Source organism: Dicentrarchus labrax, unplaced genomic scaffold (assembly GCF_905237075.1).
Source record: "Dicentrarchus labrax unplaced genomic scaffold, dlabrax2021, whole genome shotgun sequence".
In the NCBI taxonomy this organism is placed as follows: Eukaryota; Metazoa; Chordata; class Actinopteri; family Moronidae; genus Dicentrarchus; species Dicentrarchus labrax.
The window spans coordinates 9,829,682-9,854,698 of record NW_026136705.1 but is presented as its reverse complement, the minus strand read 5'-3'; the positions used below and the strand labels follow the sequence as shown (position 1 = coordinate 9,854,698).

The 25,017-nt window shown below is 40.3% G+C and overlaps 1 protein-coding gene across 1 annotated transcript in view; it reads left to right on the top strand.

Annotated features, from left to right (window-relative positions):
- Nucleotides 1-20,560: 20,560 nt before the first annotated feature.
- Nucleotides 20,561-25,017, top strand: part of auts2a (activator of transcription and developmental regulator AUTS2 a) — a 294,183-nt gene continuing 289,726 nt past the window's right edge. The window contains 2 exon segments of the mRNA XM_051400367.1: nucleotides 20,561-20,741; nucleotides 22,830-23,564. Coding sequence (XP_051256327.1) covers nucleotides 23,277-23,564 — 288 coding nt within the window. The 5' untranslated portion in view covers nucleotides 20,561-20,741; nucleotides 22,830-23,276.

Below are 25,017 nucleotides of genomic sequence, written 5' to 3'. Positions count from 1 at the left end.
GGCGGCAGCGGGATCTGTGTGCAGCTTCACAGGTGTCGACAGGGAGCTCTGAGTGATCTCCTGGAAGAAGATTTAAACTCTGAGCTCTTTAATGTGTTTCTGGGGAGGCAGGCATCTCTCCCCGGAGATGATGTGGATGGTGCCTGAAATGTGAATAAATTAGGAGTGAGGCACTGTGTTGATGCTCTAGGAGATAACCTGGGAAAGTGGTGAAAGATTCTTCTGCAAATAGTTCCCTAAGGTGGGAGCCAGGTGAGCAAAGGCAAACTATTCATCTTTGCACGTTTAAGCAAGGCATGGTTGTGATCTGAGCCTAGGGCGGTGCGGTGGTGATTTATTTTCATCTTCTTCGCTTTGGGTTATTTTTGCCATTGCCTTTTTCGCTCTTTTTCTATGTCTTGTAAATGTCCTCTGTCAATACAGGAGCTATGAGGTTAATAAAACTGAACAAAAATGCACAAATGCTGAAAGGAAAGATTGACATATCATCCATCTACCAGAATAAAAGCCCAAACGTCTCATTAAACGACAACCAAAATGCAAATAACCACAAGGCAAGAGACCTTATCAATTATTCATGAATTGTTCCCATAAGCAACAACGAATCAATAATATTCCCCATCCCCATTCTGATCTCAAGGAGCTGTGTTTCTACAGCACGGTTAAACAACAAACAAAACTTCATTCTGCAGTTAGAACAAGTGAAGGAATAATCTTTATTTTCTAGTGCAACCTGAAGAAGATCCTGCAAAGATTTTTGAGTCCAGAATATGTTGCACAGGGTTTTAATAAGCAACATTATAATCCACAATACCTCTCATACTGTCTACCCTGGTGCATTCATCTTCCTCATTGTACTGTACTTTTCGGTCTCATCACTGTCATCATCACCGCCTGCAGCCTCTCCTCAAAGTCAGTATCATTTTTATTAAGATCAGCTCGCCCGGCAGTAATAAAGCAGCGTAATATTAACAGGGTGATGCTGTCAGAGCCATATGCTTCAGATGCCTCACCTAGAGCTGTGCAGATGTTTAGTATGCATGAGCTCACAATGGAAGACTGATAGCCGTCTGCCTCAGGCCTTTTAGCTTTTACAGCCGCCTCCTCCTCTGTGTGTCCCTATCATCCCTAATGATTCACTCAGGACCTGATCTGAAAATCAAATCCCAATGCAAGGTTTGGAATATGCCATTAAACAAGCAACAACACATTATGCTCAGGGTCAGTCAAAGCCATTAGTGGAATTGGATCAGTTTTTAGGTTCATTACCTCTGTGTGAATTGGATGGCCTCATTGGAACATTTCACTCTCCAGACTGGTCCTGTTTAGGCCAGGCAGCACAGGTGCTTTGCCCTGTTAAATACATACTACGCTACACAAGTTATTCACTCAAAGCCTAATAATTAATTGGATAGTGGTCTTTACTTCTCTTTCCTCATAAGCCTCAGGGGACTTTTTCAACTACAGTACATGACTGCTTGGCAATAAAAATAAAAACTAATTACTTGATATCATAGAGTGCTGCAGGGATGACGTAATTTTGTAGGCCAACCCAGAAGTTAGCATCGCCCTGGTTCCTTTGTCAAAAAGCCAATGGGATTTTTCCAGTGTAGCAAAAAATAAGCTCTGTGGCGAACAAAGGTTTATGATACTTGATGTTTTGTTCAGCAAGATAATAAATGAACAGCACTTTTCTGATTTTGGAAAAGCTAACATTAACTAACTAACTGCACCACGGTTACATGACTTCAGCATCACCACCACTAAACTCCCATCTTGTAATTAAATTGTCTAATTAAAATCTACAAGTTGGAAAGTTTGAGTTAGAAACACAACAAAGCTTTAAAGGGGGGCTAGTGAGGTGTGAGCTGTGTTCAGCATGCTGACGTTTCACCAACAACCACTTCAGTCTCATTCAGCCATTTGTTAACAACCTGTCTTTTTTTAAGACCTGTGATTCACAAGCGGGGTATTTACTGATGTGTTTTATGTTGTAGAATAAAATGTGAAAATCTCTTAAGCTCATGTTAACCACAGACCTTATTTCAGGCATCTAATCAACTCAGTTCAGGGTTTTAGGACTCATTCCTTGACTACAAATCTTCACATCAAATCTATAAGGCTGAAAAGTCAAACAATTATTTTGAAAAGACAGGCAGACAACAAAGTGATTTTCTCCCCAGCTTAGGTTGCTAGATCAGTGTTGTATGTATGTTCTCATTCTCAATCATATCCACTAATCAAATTAAAAAGGCATTAAACAGACACGTTTAACATGCAGTATTATATTCAACAGCTTTCAGAGTCACACTGTATGACAAATAAGTGATGTGATAAGTGAGCTCTATTGCTTGATCCTTATATATATGAGATTTTGAACATTAATATAGTAGGAAACAACTATTTGCTATGGAAGGATGTAGTGGATTAATGGTGTGTAATCTGAGGTTCTATGTTCTTTGTTTTGGTATTCAGTAGAAACCAGTTAAACTTTAGCCTTCTAAAGTATCTTTTACTTTTAGGTAGCTAGCATTAGCAGTATAGTTAGCAAGCAAATAATTACGTTACATTGATTTATTTTCAAACTTTAACCCAATCAGTGATTTTGCACAGCTCCCTCTGGAGCCACAAAACATATAGTACTCCCTAAGTCTTGTATACAGACTTTAATGTGTATAATCTGTGGAGTTTCGCTCTAAGGTTTTGTCCTGATTCTGGAAAAGTTATTATTGAAAAAGTGATGAATCCAGAACAATTAGAATAATGTAAGAACTTGAAAAGGTACTGGTGTCAAACAGCTGCAGTTCAAATTCGGTTTATTGTTAATGTTAAACAGTGGCAGTTAATTCAGAAGCATTAGACTACCTGTCAGTAAAAGACCTTCTGTGATCTGCAAAGGAAGCATGTGGAAATGTAGTGCCAATGATTTGTTTTTGATTCTGTTAAATGGAAGTGACTCTTGCCTATGAAGAATAGTTTGGAAATATGCTTATTCACTTTATTGCCAAGAGTTAGTAGAGAAGATTGGTACCATGTTGACTCTGGAGTTGCAGAAGTGTTGTTGTTACATTTCATTTTTTTTATGGGTTAACCATACAAGATATAATGTGTTAATGAGTGAGCCTTAAAGGTGCTGGTAGGTGGATTTTGTTAACTTTGGACAGAGCCAGGCTAGCTGTTACCTCCAGGTACAGTCTGTATGCTAACTGGCTGCTGGCGGTACCTTCATATTTAACATACAGTCTCAAGAGTGGTATCAATCTTCTTATTTAATTCTAGACGAGAAAGTGAAACATGCATATTTTGTTGTTTTTGCCTTTTATTTTCTTACCCATTGTCACCATACCCATTACAGTATATTCTGTGAATCTCTGACATCAATGGTTTGGAGTTTTCTAGTCAATTAAAAAGGCAATTCAAATTCTTTGCATTGTTCATAGAGCAGCTGTCAAAAATGTGATTCACTCAGTCGAAATTGAAAATGCTTCTGGTCGCAGAGTAATGGTAATGTTGTGTGTGTAAAAGTCCGTAGTATTTTATATTTTTCAAAAATGCAGTTCAAGAATAGACGAGGGACATAGCCATTTCATACATAGCCAACTTCTGTCATCTCCTAATGTTACCCATTATGGCATTCACCACAGTGCTTGCATGTCTGTGTTCTGGGTTATAGTTTATTTCTTCATTGTTGCAGGTATTACAAACTCTTTGTATCCCATATAAACTGACATTTATACAGACCCATAAACAAAATGCATCATGCTGAGAGTCCCTGCTTATGTCAGCATACAGTATCTGAGGTATTTTACTCAAGTGTGTTGTACAGTGCTGTGGAAAACTCATTTGGTGACAATAGGACATAATAGTTATATGCACCAAGAAAGCTATATCTCATCGAACAACCATGTAACTGCAGAAAAGGTAAAACACACTGACACTGCAAAGCTTATGGGGCTATATTCACGCACACTGTTGCACCATTAGGTTGCTCAGTCTGCTAGTTTCAGGCACATTGCATCATATGAGCTATATATCACACAGATAGTGTAGCTTCCTTTGTATATCCTCTTCTGTGCTGTAAATCTGTGCACACTTCTACTGGGAGAGGCAACGAGTGAGAAGGTTGTACAGATAGCCAAAAGCAAAACACTACAACACTGAGAAACAGCGATTGGTTCCCAACTTGAAACAAGATTAAAATGTTACTCTGCAGCATTCTCTCTCAACAAAAACCTCTGATATGATCCAGTAAGATTGTATCCTGATGCAGGTTCCATTGTATTTTGGAAATCATTCCAAAGGACTTTCCTTTTTTGGAATCCTTAAGTTCTTAAGAATGAGAGGAGAAAGAAAGACTAGATATGTGGGGCCCAGCTACACAAGACTACTAGCTCGTCATTGTAAATGTATGCAAAGCTATTCATGTGATGCAGCTCCACTGATCCACACAGATGCACAGGCACTTACAGACGCATCAGTCTGGAAATACCAGATCGACATGCTTACATGAGATGTGTATTGATTGTACTCGAGGGGAGGATGATTACTTTCCAAAGTGTTAATTCTGTCAGACACGCCAGCAAGGGGATACAAAAGCATTCTGTGTTTATTTGGCGCTTTGAGGTTGTCCTGGGATTTTTCTGCATTCAAGCAGATAAAATTATAATTTAGATGTGTGAAAAATGACACAAAATACCTGCTGGATAGCGATCACAGCAGGAGGTTTTTACAGACAGATTAGCATGTGTACTGTTACGGTTTAGCTCAACATGGATAACAATTGATTCAACATAATGAGATTTTTTGAAATTAATTTCCCCTCCTCAGGAAATAATGAGGTAACATTCGGCAGTGTTTGGACCTCTTGTGTAAATGTGTGGTAAAGTAAGGAGTTGGAGGCTATGAATTACAGTAATAAATGAACAACTATTGGTGGGAACCCCTGAATTTTCCTCTTGCGCCATTTTGACTATTGAATGGTTCAGAATGAAATGATACAAACGTTAATGTCCCCACTGGATGAAATTTGATGATTGACTTCTCATCTAGCGACATCATCAGGTAAGAATTTCAATTAGTCTCATTTATGACTAAATAGCTGCAAAACTGATGCCATTCCCATCAGCCTCAGAGCTGTTAGCTGCTGTTAATTCCTGGTCTTGTTATCATAGAAAAGACCTTAAGATGTTAGTATAAAGTAACACACAACATCATATAATTTTAGTCAGACAAGGTTTCTGTAGAGGTTGAAACACAGATTTAGTTGAATTTGTAGAATGTAGAACTGATAATGCAGTTGTTTTTGTTTTTTTACTGCACCTCACTTCAACCATTCTGTGTTGAAGAGTGCTTTTACAGACTGACATTTTCCTGCGGATTGCTGCTCTGCTGGAAGCTGGAAAGAACGCCTCGAGATAAAACAGTGTAATGAATTATTATTGGTGTGTGTGTGTGTGTGTGTGTGTGTGTTTTGCTCAGCTGTATGCTAATCTCATCTTTTATCTAGCTTACGTCTTCTTTGATCGCTGACATTTATCTTTAGTTTATTTTTCATTCTCACAGCACTTGCAGTGTCCAGGGTCAGCGTCTTCTTCATTTTCTTCCTTGATGACGGGGAAAAATAGTTGTGAGCGTCACCCTATCAAAGCAGAGGTCACTACACTGAATGGACAAGGGCAACAGCCACCTTTTCATTCAGCTCCCAGCAGGTTGTTGACATGAATCAGAGCATGAGCTCAGCAAAAGAGGAGAGGCACTACTTGACACATGGTTAGCTTGGCAGGGACGTACACACTGGTGGTCCTTTTCTATTACCGCTCAGTCAGAGGTGTTTATGAAACTTACGACAGCAGTGTTTGACTGCCGAAATGACATGCTATGCAACACTGATTTGTCAAATAAATGGTTCCCTGTGAAGTGTGTTAAAGTGATGTTAAAAGATTCTGTTTCTATTTGTGTGTTGCGTTGAAATTCGCCCCATTGTTCTGTGCAGAATACATTTTTATAAGCCTTCAATTCACAAACAAAGCTCTGACTTTGACAGCTCTAAAGATGCTATTCTTCTGCTTCTGTTTCAACGTGATGCAACATCTACCAACAGCATGCATGAGCATAGTTATGCTGAGAAACCTGGCCTCCTTCCTGCTGCTTTGTTTCCTCCTCTGTCACTCCTCCCACCTTTCTCTCTCTGCTGCTATCTTTCTCTGACATAGCTCATTACATTAGCAGGGCTGCGTAGTTAACGCACACACACATACAGTACGCACACACACACCTGGCTCACTGGACTATAGCTGTAGTGCTGTCACGCAGGAGGGGGGTGGGCAAAGGTTTGACAGGAGACAGCGGGCTGTTGCTTAACAGACAAGCGGTGAAATGCATGGCAGTGTAATTGCAATGAAGGGATAATTTGACAGCCGCTTGGTTATGATAGCTTGCAATTCTCTCATTCTCCCTGAATCCTTACAGTGACACATCCACACACACATTCAGACACACACTGCATACAAACAAGGTGCAGAAGCCAAACCCTTAACAGTATTATTCATGTTCTTACAGACTTAGTTTGAGGTAAAGCCCTGTTATTTTGTATATTTGTCCTCACATTGTTGAGAGGGTTACAATCTGCATCAAGACATTTCAGTGCTGGAGGATCAAGCATGCTTTTGCGCCGTAGTGGTAGATGTTTTTCAGAGAAATGTTTCAATTCTCATTTCATCGAGACTGACAGTGCAATTCATCACTCTCAGGTCTATGTGAATGCCTTATTTAAACAATGCCAGTGCATCATTGCTCAAGGACTAAAAGAATGAGCACCACATACCATCCAAAACTAGCTACATTTCATCTTGTCCCTTATTTTGCCCTCTTTCTTGAGCAAAATGAAGCCGTCTTGCTTGTGTTTCTGCCTGCACAGGCTCCTGCTCTGCTCAAGGACATGGATGAAACTGAATAAAACATGACTGACATCTTGTCATCTCAGAGAGGACGGGCTGAGAATGGGAAAGGAAATCTCACCTCTGCTTATTTGTCAGTGTGGACACAAAGGGGGCAAAAAATGTATATGTGCAAATATAGGAAGCCTGAACTTATATTTCACGTATGTCATGTGAAAGCTACAGTAGGCAGTTTATGTGATAGAGAGTGAAAAGAGTTACACTTGTCTATCAGCTACCACCCTTCTTTTATCTCACTGATCAGTGGTTGTTAAGCTTATACATTAAAACTGTAGATCCTCTGATTACTCAAGCAATTGCCCTGCCTTGTCAGGGCTCTGTTAAATAGTAATGCTTGTTGTCTCAGTAATCACACTGTAATCTTCTTCTGATCTTAATCCAACACTGATCTTTTCCCTTGTTGATCATTCTTTTCCTTCCTTCCCCAACCCTTCTATTGTTAATTTCCTCAGGCTCTCTGCTCTTATTCTTCACTTGCTGTTTTATTTATTTTTTCTTCTTCTAGATACATCAGACAGAAAAGCTTTCATACACATTCCATCCCTCAGCTGAAGTGGCTTGATGTATGGCTTTACACCGGGCCTCATGGCCCCATCGCTGCCGCTGCGATCACATGGAGCTAAAGTCATAACCTAAGAGGAGGAAATACGCTGCCAGCATGATGCCTACACATGTGCTGGGGTAGCTGGATACATACATACAGGTGGATGCATTGTTCAGAATAGATAAAGAAGTTTTTAAAGCTATTGCCAGTTCATTTAGAAATGTTACCTGTTCTTCTTTCCTGAAATGATCATGATCAGCTATCATCAAGACTGTTGCTATGTCAACTGCAGCAACAAGTAGGATCACATCATCAGGAATGTGGAAAACATACAAAGAAACCAGTTTTTCTACAGCCATTATGACACAAACCAAATACAACACACTGTGACATTTAAATTAAGATGTAAACTGCCAGCGCATCAAGTGCATGTAACAGTATATACTAGGGTGTTTAACAGAATAACATGTGAAGCCTGGCTATTTGTGTGAGTCTTTACATTTTTTTATACTAGATGATTAGTACTAGTCAAAATTCCAATTTTCATTTAATCAACAACAAAATGAGTGGCCTGGAACATCCCTATAGATAACAAACATACAGTATACATGAACTTGAGCTATTATAGGACAGTGCATTGTAAACTCTTTCAAGCCTCTCCAACTCAAACATTTGCTAGTGAGTGACTAGTTTCACCTGAAATGTTGCGTTGGTTTAGGGACAGTTCTGTGACCTAGTTATTTTGATCTATGATTACAACCCTATACTGCTGGCTCAAATTGAAACTGATAATTGTGCTCATTTTTAGTTTTAATTTAGAATATTTATATCTGTATCCAATGAACTGTGTAGACATTGCAGCTCTTTTTATACATGGCCTCTGAGGGCTACATTCTCTCACATTGTTCACCAAATATAGATTTGAATGCTGCCAAATACCCTCACAGCTGAAAGTCAGCACTCTGTTTCAATTGAAATCCAATGAACTGGAGTACAGTCCAAGATATTGCCACTCAAAACCTCTGACTTTAACACAGGGGACCGCTGATTGTTTCCTGATGACTGAACAGTCAGTGCTGGTTTTTAAAAGCATTTCAACAATTGTTCCCGTAACCATGTGGTTATTAACCATGACAACAAAGGTCCTCAACCTTTGTTGTCAAAGCATGATCTTTCCCTAAACCTTTTTTTCAACAGTGAGTTGTAATGACCTTTGAAGACACAGACTCAGGTTGGAAACTGTCATTCTTGAGTTTCGGAGGACTAAGTTGTGTTTTACATGTATTTGTTGTGAGCCCAACGGAGAATAGACTATGTAGCCATTTTAGTGACCACACCAGCTTCAGTAGGAGGGGGGTCGTAAAACAAGGTAGCTTCTCAGCAAAACCCACTCCTCCAAACTGTTTGTTTCACATCAGGATGCAGTGGCGGCAGTGTAAATGTTTCTGCACAAGCTCAGTGGAGCTTTGCTGAGTGAACAGAAATAGATGCTCATTTCTTTCTTTCTATAACACTTAATATGTTGGTGAAATGATAAACAATAAGATCATCCACTTTTCAAACTGCTTGCCTCTGAAATGTGATTTGCTCAAGTCACTTAAACTCTTTCCAGCAGCTGTGCTGCTGACCTTACATGTGAGTTGGAGGAACCTCTTTGACTAGAGCAATTAAAAGAACAGCGGGATATAGATTTCCGTTGGCTCCGATAAATGTGGTTGGGAGAATTATAATGTGTGTGACTAATGGTATGCTCACAGTATTTAAGCATGGCTCTCATTAATATGCTAAGCAACCGGCGCTAGCTTTGTCTTCAACACTCCTCCTGAGATCCATTGTTCAACGCTGAGCTCAAATGATTCGCCCTCCCTATTGTACATATGGGTGGACATACCCATTGAGATTTTACACGGTTCAGATGACTTTTACATGGTGTTACAGGATATCAAATGGATACAGAACAGTCTCTCAGGCTGCAGGATATTATACCATTTCCCTAGATGATATTCAGTCCAGTCACAATGGTAAGAGAACGGGGTTTGGAAATGTAGGAAAGATATTTGATGGAATCTAATAATCCTCAACATCATTCCTCAGAAAGTATGAAACGGCTCTAGTTAATGATGGATGGCTTACTGATAATGTCACTCAGGGTGGAGATCTGCACGGCTTAAGGCCTGAATTGCACCTTGAGTCTGGCAGGCAAAAGACAACCTGCAGTATTTCTAGTCTATTTGCCAGATTGGACCACTTCGCCATCCATCTGTCACAAGCAGTCTATCAATGTGTTTTGTAGCCTGCCATTCAGAGTGCGGTGCTGTTTCCAGCACTCCTGTCAAATAGTGTTCTAATGTGTCAAGACATAGTAGGCTGAATCAATGCTCTCACCCTCCTCGATGTATTCATTATGCTATACAGGCCCATCAAAGCCTTCAGAAGTATTTCTTTCATTACCTCTGGGCCTGTGAGAGCCCTGCATATGATTACAAGCTGTGTGTGATCACAACCTGCAAGCTGGGAGCAAAAAGACATGGACTGTATACTTAACATAAGATCTGAGGCAGATCGCCATGGCAACCCTCAGTATGTTTTTAAGGAGTCAAAACTGCTTAATAGACCTTAATTTGCCTTGTAACATAATATTCAAATTAGCCCTGTGCAAATTCAAAAAGCCAGACCTTGTGCTAAATGTTAATAGAATTCATTAGAATCACTTTTAAGAATGATTTTAGTGCAGGTTTTCTTTACTACTTCCACGTAGAGCCTGAATATATTATTGCCTAGAAAGAAGCTTCACACAGTACAAACACACACTGTATTTAAGGAAAATATGCCTGCTACCATAATACACCAGAAGATAACTTTTGTTTGTTTATGTTGGTTGTGTTTCTTCTGAATTAATTAGTGCATTGTCAAGAGATATTTTTTAAGTAATTAATTTATCATCTTAAGACATTTTTTATTTTGATCACAACTTTGTATCTTGTGATAATGAAATTGTTTCCGTATAATTACAGTAGTAATTGTCTTGTTACAGGGTCTTGGATCGCAGTCCTCCTTAGCTTAGCTGAGTTTATTGGCCTGAAACAAAAGTGTTGGGAGACAATGTCAGAGAAAGGAGAGACTAGAGATCAGTGATGGAGGTCTATCACAGAGAGAAGCTGCACTGTGCCCTCTTCCCATATTGCTTGAACTTAAGGCTTCCATAATTTGTTAAATGAGTAAATTCATTCACCATCTCAGAAAAACAGTCTGATATCACATTATCATAAATCATTGTTAATGAATTAATTGCGATCTCATGATAGTGGAATCAATCATGCAAAAGTGGCCACTCTTAAGGTTTTTTTAGTCATGGGAAGAGCTGAAAGGTTTCTTCCTCTGATTGAAGTTAAGGAGGGATCGATGTAAAAACTGGATTCTAAATAATTCATTTCATGTACCGCATGAATTTGATCTTTTGCCAACAGCAACAGCGTGTAAACAGATGCTGTCAGATAAGCGCTCACGTCCTTGAGATGTTGTCCTTTTACACATGCAGCTGTTAATATCAAAAGAAACATTTGCAGGAAATAAAACTCTGCATTTTTCATTTGCTTTAACAGAAATCACATTGTACTGAATGTGTATTCCTGTTTTGCTTGAGCGGGTGTCAGTGCCCTGTACTTTGTTTCCTCAGGCTGAGCCCATTATCATGAGTGAACCACTTACTGTAAAGGTGGGAAAAAAATCTGTTGAGACCCTTGACCAGGCAACTGCAGCTGCATCGTCAGCCGTTTTACCCACTGTGGTGCATTTGTGCAGATGATGCCTCGGTCATGAGAGTAATTTTTCATCTGATTTGAGAATTCCACACTTGGTTCAGTGAAGAGAGGCTTTTGAAGCGTTGCAATGTTCACCTAGCTGGCAGAAACAAAACCTGCGAACCGTGTACCAGTTCACTCACACAGACAGCAAGGTCAAAGAAACTTGACTCCCTTACAGCGTAACTCTAAGGTGCCTCACCTTCAGAATAAACAACTCCTTTCTGCCTTGATGGATGAAAACAAGGGTTTCCTTGTCAGGTTTTGTCATCTGTCCACATGAGTTGATTTGATTGATTTGAGGTGAACGTTACCAAGTAGAATTACAGCTTTTCTGAACCCTGTTAAAAAGTTGAGGTAACATGATCATCCATCAGATCGAAATCCATCTGATTATTGGACGGACTCCACTGATTGATGTGCATTTCTTAGTACACTTGAGCTTGAACTATTCATGACTACTTCTTGTCTTTCCCACACTGCATGCTTTGGATGTAACAGTTTTTCCTCTGCTGTGCTTCCGCTCTCATGAAGGATTTAACAGGATTTATGTTTCATGATGTCTTTAGCAATTTTTGTTTTGCAGTAATCCTTTGCCAATGCGTTAGTCTTGAACAGTTTGAACAAATGTTGGGGAAGTGAGAGTGGGAGAGTGGATCTGTGTGTGCGTATGTTCAAGTTTTTCTAAATATCTTCCACTTTGCACAGTCATGCAATCAATTGCTTGTGTTGTCTCCCTCCTTTACCATTTTGCTTTGTCAGGTGATGATTAATAGTTCTTTTTCTTAATAACATTGTCTGGAAAATGACAGCTCCCAATCCAACCTTACTCTAACTGTTGGCTTGAACCATTTAGTCTCATCTGACCTCCATTGCACACAATCCAAATATAATTTCTGTTGAATAGAGGTCAGTCACTTCATATTAGCCAAGCGACATTTTAAAATTTAGATTCAAATTAATTTGTTCTGCCAGACAACCACAAATTCCACTGCCTCCCTGCGGCTGGCAGCCGTTGGCATCCTGCAGCATCAGGAAGGAGCTGAAGTTGTAAATACATCACAGAGTTGTCATTTATCTCAATAAAAAAGAAAGTGTGCCTCGAGAGTTGCTCATCTAAACTGCAGCACGCAGCAAACCTGCTCTGTCGAGACGGAGATATTTTCAGCAGCTGGCATATGGAGGAGATCGGGGCTGAGACAGGCTGAGCCAGTACAGATGGAGCTTCTCGTTGTTCACCAACAGCATGCATTCTGCACAGTCTCTTGGGAATCTGAGTGGCGAGAAAAGGCCTGGCATGTAATAAAAGTTTTGCTGGAACAAAACAAGTATTGCCCTCAATAATCCGCTTTTAATTGTGGAGGTTTTAGTTGGAGGATGAATCATTTACTTTGATTAATTTTGATGACTCAAAATTGATAAGGACTTGTCAAAATTACCTCCAATATTTAAAACTAGAAAAATGCTGTGGTATTATTAGGCCTTTTAAAGTGTGTTGTTTGTTTTCCATTTGAACTTGAAATCACTTTGCTCATGTCACTAGGACAGGAGAGGCAAAAACAGGAATGTGGTTTTCTATGATTCCAATCCAACTTTATTTGTTAAGCACTTTAAAACAACCAAAGTTGACCAAAGTGCTTAGCTAAGTTTAACTTATTCAACCATTTATCTTTACTTTCAGCTTGCTATTTCAATTTATGCCTGTGTTTCAGGGTGATGGGCATCTTATTGGTTATTGTAAATTTAAGAATATTTATTTAAGATTCATTTGTAATCCTTTCCTGTGACATGCAATCCTTATTCATCAGCACATGCAGTACCTATTTGGTTTGATATTTGTGGATTTCTTCTTGCTTTCTCAGTTTTCCTAAAGAGCAAAGAAAGTTTCTTTTTAACAGCAAAGCTGGAGTTGTATAAAGTATTGTGTTTTTTCTTTTAGTATGTGGCAACGGATGTTGATCAGACATTAGTGTGCCCACTAACACACTGATCCGATCACCATCTTTATTATTTCTATTGACACAGTTTCTATCTTTGACATTTGGTGTCCTGACATGCTGTATCATTCTGGCACCAAATAAAATCCTCAGAAGAAGAGTATACTGCAAAGAGATCATCCGTCTGATCCTCATAATCTGTCCAAATCCTCAGTAACAATGCCTCTCCATTATGGAAATAGAAAACATGAGCATTACAAGTTTTATCCCCAGGGGCTCTTTGCTAGTCTGCAATATTCGTGGGACCACAGTTGTTGCAGAGACCATTGTTTTTTTTTTAATCACCACTAACAGTTTCCATATTTATATTACATTGTATGTTTATGGGCACCTAATTAAACACATGTTGTAAAAGCAGAGTCACCCCCAAGGTTCCATCCTGATGACGTTGGCGCGTTCCATAATGGACTGCTCCAGTAGGTGGGACAGTAAATTAATGACTGTAAAACCACTCGTCTCCAATAATGCAAGCCGGCAACTCGTTGCAGTAGGAGAGAAATGAGAATCAAATGGAGTCATAGTGTATTCACTTCCCTCCTACTCTCTCCTTTTCCTGTCACTTTACCTCCCCCGTTCATCCATTGCTCCCCACAGAAACCCCCGCCTCAGAAGAAAAAAAAAACATTTCTCAGGTCATTTTGTCTTTTACAATCCACTTCATTTGGAGGCTTACAAATTCTATTAGGGTGATCTTGTGTGCATTGCACGGTTGCTGCAGGGGAGAGAGAGGGGGGAAGGCTGCCTGGGAGGGGGGGGACAAGCCCCTAATACTAATAAACGAGCTCGACTTTGCCTCCCCTGCCCTGTGAGATGGGAGGGAAAAGGGGCAGAGTAATTGGAAAATATCCCTGCCTCCCGTTCCAGAAAGACCCCCTCCCTACACAGACACACACACCACCATCCCCTCTCCTCGGCTTCACCAACCACTCTCTACACAGTGAAATACACTGTCCCCGTTTTCATTTTAAAGTTTAAAAACGAGAAAACAACGCAATTAGTCTCATATCAGCAGTCTGCCTCTGTGTGTGTGTGTGTGGGGGGGGGGGGGAAGCACCAAGGTTAACAAAAGGACAGAAGATATTATGGCAGGCTTTCTGTGACATGCAATCTGCAAAGTGGGATTGGGGAAGAGGGTGGAAAGGTTCAGTGGACATTGGTTGCAGTATGAGACTCTATGCCCAGGAGTAATGTGGGTAATGCCAGTGACAGGCCAATGGAAATTCAAATGGAAATTTAAAAAAATAAGGGAATTGTTACCTTCTTGCTATTGGTGTTGTTCATGGAAACAATGAGCATGTTGTTCATTGTTCATATTTACAGTGCAAACTTGAGAAATAAGAACACAGAGCAGGACAAGTGATCCATGTCCAAGGAATAATTTACACACCAGGCTGTCTGAGAGTCAGACTCCAGCTTTAATTTGAAACCTTCATTATTCATGAATCTGACATTGTAATAGCAGAAATACTGCAACACATCCCCCGACCTCACAGTCCCTCTGAAGACCCTGCATGACTTCATTATGTTGGAATTGAAACCACATGCTATCGGGCCTCAGTTGTACTTAACACGAGTAAAGCATGCTGAAATCATTCTCTTTTATCTCAAGTGGCTGAACTTGATGTTGAACTTGTCGTCTCATGAATTAGTTAGAGCTGAATGTGTCTGTAATTGAGCTGAATGTGCGCTGTTCGAATGAAGGGAACGCTGTGTTTTGTTTGCAGCATGTACATATCTGTTAGTTTAAGATATGTTGTTGTTTTAGTAGGTCAGCTATCATTTTCAATTTTCCTTCTTGTCATTCAGGAACTTATCAGCAGCATTTTATTTTGGTTCCACATCGCTGCAGTATAGGTAAACACAGCAGCATGTCGGCTTTGAGTTATTTTCTGTTTCCATCTTCTTTTTATATCTTTTCCATGAGATTATATTTGGAAGCGATTTTGGTTTATTTGCACAGATGACAGATATGGAAAATTACAGTACTTCTATGAGCTGGGAGGAAAAAAGAATAACAGCTTAAGTGCATCAAATCATCTACTGAAATAAAGAATACACAAGTAAATGATCTCCTCTTTGAGCTGAAACATGCAGTGAAAGGTCATCCGTGGCATTTCAAATGAGGGGGAGTTCATAGAGAGACCTTCAGAACAACTGACATCAAACCCTGGCATGTATTTAAAAACTGAACAGTTCAGCTGTTGAATAGAATCCAGTCATTACTCTTGAGCTACAGACTGAAAAGACCCTTTGAGGGCCAACTAATAGATATTTGTTTGTTCACTTCCTCAATAGGCCTTTCACAGCAGATATTCAGACTCATCATGTTGTTACTAATAACATTCACCGTGGCTCGATTCTGTGTCGCAGTAAGTCGTGCGAGTGAGCCAGCAATGCACAACTCTGACACTGAAGCAGCTAAATGGAATTCAGCCATCATTGATTTTTTTATTTACACCTGTGCTTTTCCCACTGGTTTAAGTACCTGTGTAACAATGTATAAATACTCTATTAGAAGTACAATTTGTTATGCTGAATTCTACTTAAGTAAAGGTTTAGAGTTATTATCAGTGAAATGGACTTACTATCACTAAGTGTCAAAAGTAAAGTACTAAAGAACCCTGTGACAGATGTATTACTATATATGACATTATTAGATTGGTTATACTGGGGCATTTTACTGTTGTAGCAGGTTAAGGTGGAGCTAGTTTGTATATATTAATATCTAGGTAGCTGTGGGATGATTAATGGAAAGAAGAAAAATAAAATTCTCTTTATAAATTTGATAAATTTTTCTCTAATTTTTGCCTTTTTACGAAATATTGGATAATTTTAACCTCTGTGCCCCTTGAACAGTTACTTAAACAAAACCACCCAAGTTTAAAAGGGAAATGTTGCTGACAACTCATCTTAAACTATCAGCCAAATAAAAACTGCTTTTCTTATGTAAAATCTAAATATGAACCCCCTGAAATGTAGTGGAGTAGAGAAAAAAAAGAAAGCTGGCTAAAATGGAAATTTTCAAGTACAAACACCTCATAATTGTACTGAAGCACAGCACTTGAGTGGCTACTTTCTACCACTGGCGTTTTCTGCTGTGATTTGTCAAAAATGTCTTCTGTGTCCTGAAAACAATCTTATGAAACATCCACCCACTGTTGCCTTGGTTTTTTTCTTTTAGCTCTACATACATGCAGGTAAAGTTAAGTCAAACTTTATGTAGATGTTATCATATTAGCATCCCCATAGCAACTGTTGTGCAATCACATTGCAGTTTGAACCTTGATTTAATTAGCATACATAATCAGTTCATTTTTTTGGAATGAATGTCTGTTCCTCGTTGCTCTGATAGTAAATGTGGGTCTTATCCTATACTCAAATAGTCAACAGTGATTGATTGTGTGAGCCAGCTGAAGAACCATGAGCTAAGAGGATTTTGACAGGCCCCATATATTAAGCCCAGAGAGGCTTTTCAGTCCATGCTGTCATTATTACAGGTACAAGCCTCAGTCATATTGATCTTATATAATCAATCATTCCAATTCACAATTGTGCTTTCATCTTCCCAGTGAAGTGTATTCTCACACTATTCTGTAGTACTGTGTATGCTGCTTCTTTCTTTAATGTGACAGTGGGGACACATTGACACTATTCATAATTTAGGTCAGCTCTTGAACAGGGGGTCATGTGCCACAATTTGAATAGGCCATGCGCTTGTCATGTGTTAACATGCACTTTAAGGGCATTTGCCACTTGATGAATATTAAACCTCCCACATGTGTGTTCGAGCCACTGAAGTCCCCACTATACTTTTGATGAATAGCATCAACAAATCATATTTGCCAAGGGAATATAACAGGAAAGAACGAAGTGAGGCGAATAGATAGCACTCTATCTAACTCTGCACCGCTACAGAGGGAATATCTAAGTTAGGACTATTGTTCTGCACTCACAGTGCAAGTAATAAGGGCTATTATAGGGCTTGTAGGCAGACCTGTAGGGGGAGGAAAATGAGCTCATTCTTGTATTGAGAATCTCTTTGTAGCTATAAGTACCCAGCAATTCAACTTGCATTACGCAAGTGTCATTACATCCCACTTGAGTCTCCTTCCTGACAAGTAAAGATAATAATGATGAAGATGAACACAAATAAGATTAAGGTAAAAGATAGTAACTGGCAGGTGCGGTATAATATGGGGGATGTGTACGTTCCTATTTTGTGAATCTGATTCTCTAATTGCCACCATCTGCTGTCTGAGTAAAACACCAAGAGGAAAACAGGGAGTGAAGCGTTTGCGTTCTGACTTGGCAATTAAAGATAAATAAGAACCGTAACAGGAGACGGGCATTTTGTTTCTTTCCAAAGTAACACTAGTTGCAGAATGGTTGGCCTGTGATTAACCTCCATCCCAAGGGCTGTATCCTACTATTTTATACTTCTTTTTCAGGCTTGCAGGGTATGAGGATAATACCTACACCATAAAAAGAATCCAACAATCTTTATAAAAGCCTGATTGAAATTTTTGGTTTATCTGAACATTTTGGGTATGTGTATTTTCTACGTTTTTTTCCTTTCAGCAAATGTGCTTTCTTGTTCTTTAGTTCCTTTCCCTCTAGTTTTCCAGTTTTTGTTTGTCTTTGTTGAAAGCCCAGTGATTGACCTTTAACCCAGTCACAGATGGGGGTCAAGGGATTGATTATTATAGCTGGTTGGAAAAGCTACATTTGGAAGGGATAAGCTTTGACCCTTTGTTGTGTTCAGAGTTGTAGAGGCTGGAAGCCGTGGTCAGTGGTACCGTTCATGACCTGATAGCTCATTGTTATTCAAAGTGCTTAATGCTTCGAAATCATATATTTCTCTTGTTGCCCAAACACCAGACCTATTTTCAGTTTCTCAAATCCCCAGAACCAGAGTGTTGTGTGACAGTGAATGGAGCTGTGGAGGAAAGTTTGGGCGAAGGTGTAATTAAAGCTGATTATGGTGAGACAGAGGCGAGAGTAGGGCAGCACATTTGTCTTCCCCACCTAATGAGTGGAGGCTGGGAGAGCAGAATTAGCTGCCTCGTTGTCGTCTCTCCCCTGCCATACCACTTTGTCACAAGGACACTCCTCCTGGAAGATGAGACAGGGTCAAGTGCATGTGTATCCCCTGGCATTATTCTTACAGGCTGGTGGGGCCCTTGTTCCACTGGGCACTGGGAATTGAGGCACTTTAGCAAGCTCTGAGCCACACCACTCAGCCTCTGCATCATTAAACCGGGCTAAAAATACACAGCCCACCCATGGTCCCCTGTTCGTGGAGGACCAGTTCATTGCCACGCTGAAACAACCGCTGACTCCTGTTCGTGAGAGGTGTGACACCATCATTTTTCACTCCCTCTTTAAATCTGATCAGTGTTATGAGGCTATGGCAATACAGTAAGGGTATGCTCAAACAAGCTGTTATTAAGTGGCCTTGTCTTTCGCCCACAAATTCATGTGATCATTATTGATGCCACCACTACCGTACAAATTCACACTGTTGTGTTCACACTGTTATTAATGCTCATCCCATGGGCATTAATGGACTTAGAAATCAATATGTGTTGGTGTAATGCTGGAGTGACATCTGCTACAAGGCATCCGCTCAGTACAGATGAGAAAGCCCATATACTGTGAAACAACACATTTATAGCTGCAACAGATTATTTTTATTATCAATTAATATCACAATTATTTTTCATTGAATTGCTCATTCCATTAAATGTCAGAAAATAGTGAAAAATGCCCCTCACGGTTTCCAAGAGCCCAAAGTGACACCTTCAAATTGCTTTTTTCCCCCTTTTTTTGTCGGACCCCCTGCCCAAAACCTGATTCATCTGTTGTCAGTTTTCTTTTTTATCTATTAACTGGTTAATCTAATTACAGTATATATGCAAGTGTGTTACTCAGGTGTATGAATCACTAAATATAAATGTTATCCACTGTATATAGACAGGTGACTGACACTCCAGTCCTAGTGGTTTGCTGAGTGCTGGCCTTTGAGCGTCGTCAGTGCTTTTAAAGAACGACATTGAACAACCTGCCTGAAGTGACCTCCCTAAAGCGAGTGCATGCATTCATTCCTGGTAAATGATGCATTCTATGGATTTTGAGTAACTGCACCCTTACATAATCATGTTACTCTGTGAAGGGCAACACAATACCAATACAATATATCATGCAGCAGGCATGAATCAGCTGCATACTTACTTTATGGCTCAAATGGGAAGCACTGTCAAATCAATCACTGTATCTAGCAAGAATCCCATTCAGGCTGTTTTTATGAAGGCTACTATATAGTTACAGTGCAACCCCATGGGCCACAGGTGGAAGTAATTACACTGATTAATTAGACAGTCTGATTGCGGGGGTTTGACACAGAGGACCGGCTGTTCAAGGTAAATATTTTCTTCAAATGTTGAATGGATATACTACTACACTTATTTTTTTTTTATTATTATTCATAGCTGCAGTACTCTAAGGTCAGATTTTTCTGTCAGTGTTTGCTGAATGGGGGTGAGGGGGTGGCCCCGGGTGTCCCTGAGGCAAAAGCTTATAGCTGTCTTGAGCGCAGCGATAATGTGACACCTGAGCTGGCGCATGTAGCCTACAGAGGGAGAGCGTTTCTGTCCAGTGTATACGTTAATAAATGATTATTGTGATCATATCACGGTGAACTGAAACAGTGAGTCGTTATATGAAGATGCTTTATGCTCACTTGTTGCCTTGCGCGAAATAAATAACGATTCACCAGTGTGGCGCAGTTTGGCTCGTTCCACGGCTTTCTAGCTGTCTGCATGTTTTTTTTTTTATTTGTTTCATTAATTATTTTAATAAATGCATCTTTTTTTTTTATCAGTGTCTGAACAGCTTACCCGACACAGCTCAGGCTCACTAACTAATAACCAACCACTACCGCGAACTATGTATTTTTATCCGCAGCTATCCTTACCATTACATACACAAACTTATCACTTCGTACTTATACACCAACTTGTGTTCACAATGATTTTTTTCCGCCATAAAATGTTTGTCAAACGGAAAAAAGGCGTTTGAAATGATTCCCGAGGCAAACCGGTGTGTGAACTGGCTATATCTGGCTCGGTTTCCGCTGTGTTCCCGGTTGTACCGTCTCTGTACTGTAACTCGGAGCCCACCAAACTGTCCAGAGACAGCACTATTTGCGCTGAGGAGGAAGCGCGCAGCCTGTAAAGCGGCACTGCGGCATCGCCGTATCACTGCGCCCCGGTCCCCCTTCTCCGGGATCCTGAAGCTCGGATCTGGGGAGAGAGGAGGAGGAGATACCCTGTGGTTTTCCTTTGCGGGATTTATTTTGTCAGCTCCAAAACCTTCTTGTGCTTTATCTTTTTATAGTGACCGAAGGCCTGCAACTTGTCCGGACGGTCCCTCCCCACTCGCAAGGGTTTGCATTTCTTCGTTTTGCATGACGTGTCTTGGAGCAAAAAAAAAAAAAAAAAAAAAGAGGGAGAGAGAGAGAGAGAGAGAGAGAGAGGCTTGCTTTTGTTGTGTGTCTTACAGTGGAAAATGAAGCTTGGAGAGCCGGAGCAGGAGGCAGTGCCAGTCCGCTGCTGCTGTTGTGGGCTGGACTGGATTACAGAGCCTGAGATCTCTACTGACAGCACAGGCAGACAAAAAGGGACTGTGAGCGAAGACAAGGGAAAGAGTCTTTTACTGAGCTGGAAAAGCCAGGGCGAGTGCTAGAATACAGTTTTTCCCCCTCAATAAGCGATATTTTGGAGCTATGTGTGCAGTGTGTGTCATTAGATAAGTGCTGGCACGGGGCATCAGGTTAAAGGCATAGGTACTGGGAAAAAAAGGTTATTATAGTAAAGGCTGATTTTCCCTTTATGGGTTGTTAGAAGGTAGAACATCTGCATGGAAGGAGTATTTCTGAAAGGTTGCTGCATAGTTAAATGTTGGCATGCTCGCTTATTGGATGTGCCTTTGTTATGTATCCATCTTTTTTTTGTTGCAAATGCTTCTATTTGTGCTTGCTTAAAACATTTGTGAGTTTGCAATGTGTAGCAGAGCATTGGCATGTATGCTGCAGAATCCGGATGAGCTACAATACATGACAACCTGTGTCCAAGGAGACAATGTAAAGTTGAAGATGGTGGTGGGCTGTGACAGACAGGTTCTGGTTTGTGTGCTGATGCAGGGAAGGTGTGATTCCTCTGTGTTTGAAATGTCCACCAGCATTTGGAGGCATGATTAGAGGAAGGCTCTGTGAGAGCCTGCAGTTTGTTGGATCAGTTTTCTTCCACATAGAATACCATTTCTATGATGTAATGGATGAGAATTGATATTCTGGACACATAGAGAAGCCATATGTGTGTTAGACTACAATGCCAGAGTGACTTTCAGTGGCTTTAGGCCTAGACTGTAGGCTATGCCTTGAGAATGATGCAAGCTGTTGAATGTTGCATCCTAATATCATAAAGCAGCCAGATGCCTTCAGTGTCAGACAGTGAAGGTATGCCCTGCTAAGCTCTACAGTTTAGTACAGCATGGCTTTTCAAAGGGTCTTGATAATTCTTTTAACAGCGTGTGTAAGACCTCAAGGACATCTCCGTGTTCAATTAGACCTGTTTTCATTTATGAAAGAAAGAGAAATAGTGCTGTTTTTGATGTGTAGAATATTTTACATCCAAGGTGATGTTTGGAAAGTAATGAATGGTGAATTGAGGCAGGTTGTCATGTTGAACATGTTAATTTAGACTGATTTTTGATGAATGTCAGAATTGCTTTATTCAAGACTTTTTTTTATTTTGATAGATGACCTACTGTAGCTCAGAAGTTAAGATTGTTCACCATTTCTAATGTCATTATGGAAAATGGATATGAATGCTACTGAAATGTACTGTGCCGTTGTAGGCGTTTGTTGTGTAGATTAATGCAATTAGCAGACAAGTACAAAGTGAAAGGATAGATTGTACTAGCAGTTGATAGCTCTTAATACAACATTTGAGTTAATTAACACTTTATTTCAGGCTCAAGAGCAGTCAGTGTAGCCCCACAGTGTACTGACGTTTGTACAGATATACACAATATCTGTATGTCACTTAAAATTAGCAGGTACTGTGCCAAAAGCAATGAGTTCATGTTGAGAGACACAGAGTAGTCAAAGTGAAAATCTTCGTAGATGATTGAGAAATTTAATCATTAAAAAGACAGTTTAGGTTACAAGCTTGGCAAAAGCATCAGAGACACTAGTAAAAGAGCACTTACAACACATAATCATCTCATCTCTGGGCTTAATGACCTGGCAGTGTAAGAAAACACAGTATGCTTAGGAGATGAGACTGTAACCACCCTAATAAAACATTCATCTTGCATTATGTATAATGGCAGTAACCTCCTGTATAGTATACAGCACCTTTTGGAAAATGGCTCATTGACTAAATGCACAGCTGAACTTGCTGAGTGAACATGTTGCAAATGTGTGCTCTCTCTCTCCCTCTCTTTCTCTCTCTCTGTCTTTATCTTGCAGGAGGCAGAGTTTGCTGACCTTGGGTAAGAGGAGTAGGTTCCTGGAGAAGAAAGATGTGGCATCACCTGCTCAACTCACCATGGCGGGACATGTTCACTGAGCAGATATTTGCTTTAACTTGAAAAGCTCTTCCTCTGGCGGAATTGACAGCTTGGTGATAACGTGTTTAATAGATCATTTTACACCTCTGTCGTAGGATTTGATGGACTGCCTTTGGGGATCTTCGCTTGGAACCTTGCTTGGTTCAGTGACTCGATGCAGTTTTGAGTTCCTGTAAAAGGCTTCATCTGTTGGATATTACATGGTTACCTTGGATCTAATACACTGATAACATTCGCTTGGATATTGTGGAGATTCTCCTCGGGTTTTCACACAAGTGGAGGTCGAGCAGTGCCAGTGTTTGGCCCTTGAAGAGTTTGATTCTCTGTAAGAGGAGGGTTTATCTGGATGTTTCCCATGAAGGACATGGATGGCCCTCGATCTAGTGGCCTCCGCAAGAAGAGGAAGTCGAGGTCAGTGAGGGATCGGGAGAGGAGATCAAATGGGATAAGGAACAACCATGTTAAGGGCTCCGTCTTTCGCTTCTCCTCCGACTCAGAGAGGGAGGGCGGCAGGGATCCCTCCTCATCCCGCCCTCGTCCCCCACGAAGAAAGCGAAAGGAGTCTAGTTCTGCTGAAGAGGACATCATCGATGGCTTCTCCATCACGGGGTTCGTGACCCTGGAGGCTCTGGAGGTGAGTACTGAACCCGAGGGGTAGCCCCTTCAACTCTCTCCAGCCTTGTGTGTGTGTGTTGAGCTTTTGTATGAAAATCCAGTTGAAAATCTCTTAACACCGTATAAAAATGTGTTTATTATTGTGTGCCTCCCTGACGGGGCCAGCCCAGCGTTTTGGCTGTTGTGTGAGCTGGAGTTGAACAGATGTAGCTTTAGATGTAGTGCTGCAGCCAGAGATTACTATCTGTGTCACCGAGAGGCTGTTGTTGTTGTGTGTACTGCTCTGGATTTGTTTTCACAAGGGTTTTCCAGCAAAGCCTTACACCAGATGAGGGATGTGCTGTTATGGGTGTAGTGGCTGTTGTTCCTTTGTACACTTTGGAGTGAAAAAGCAATTTGATCCATGTTACAGCAGTTTATTCAGAGTGGGAGTAATTTATTGTGCACTGGCTATCCATTTTCCTTGGAATGCAAACCGGGCACAGGCTGCCTTCCAACAATATAGTTCTGAATTATGACTTACACGAGCAAGCATTTTATATATACTGTAACTGCTACATTTTTCTATAATGGTGACTTACAGATGTGTGACATATTTAAGGAAACGTGTTTTAGTTAGCTTCAGCTTCAGTGCTCCTTGGCATAGATTCTGCAATTTTTTGGATCCATTCCTCCCTCATTTGGTGTTTCGATGATGGTGAGAGCCGTCTAACGTATACGTACAAAATCTCCCACAGGTGTTCATTTGGTGACTGCGAAGGCCATAACATATGATATCCATAATTCTCCTACTCTTTCCTTACTCCTTCCTTCTAATCAAGCCATTCAAGCACTTGCATTTGTGTTTCTCCACTCATCTGTTCAGGTGTTTGCTAGGCTGGGCAATATAGCTGAAAATTGTGTCATTATGAAATGTTTTGTTTCAGGTAATAATTTGAATGTTAATGTTTTGTCCGTAGTGTTGCTGAGTTGTGGACTGCCTGTGGATTGTTTCTTTAGATGTAACAAATTACATGTTGCATACTGCAAAGGTTGGAAGAGGCAATTGCAGTTCACTCACGCTGTATTATCAATGGATGATGAGCCTGGTTTGCATTTAATGCATTTAGCTGAAACAATTGACCAATTTTCGTATTGTATTAATGAAGAGTCTATTGATGATACAAATTGCTATTTCCCAGATCTAGGTGGTTTTTTTTTTTTAGGTTTTGTTATCTTCACAGGAAACATTGCATGTCCACAACTGTTAATCATCAGATACTTCAGCAAACATTTTTCTGTTGTTGTTTCAGCAGAGTTTTTTTTTTGGGAGGGGGGGTTCCTGGGATAACACAGCCTGACTTACACTTTCTAATATATGCAGTGTGATACCGATCTTTTGTTTGCTGGTGTGACCCATCTCAAGGATATGAACAGTAGCACCAGTCCTCACTGTATCCCTTTGTTATTCAGATCAGCACTTTTGCTGAAGA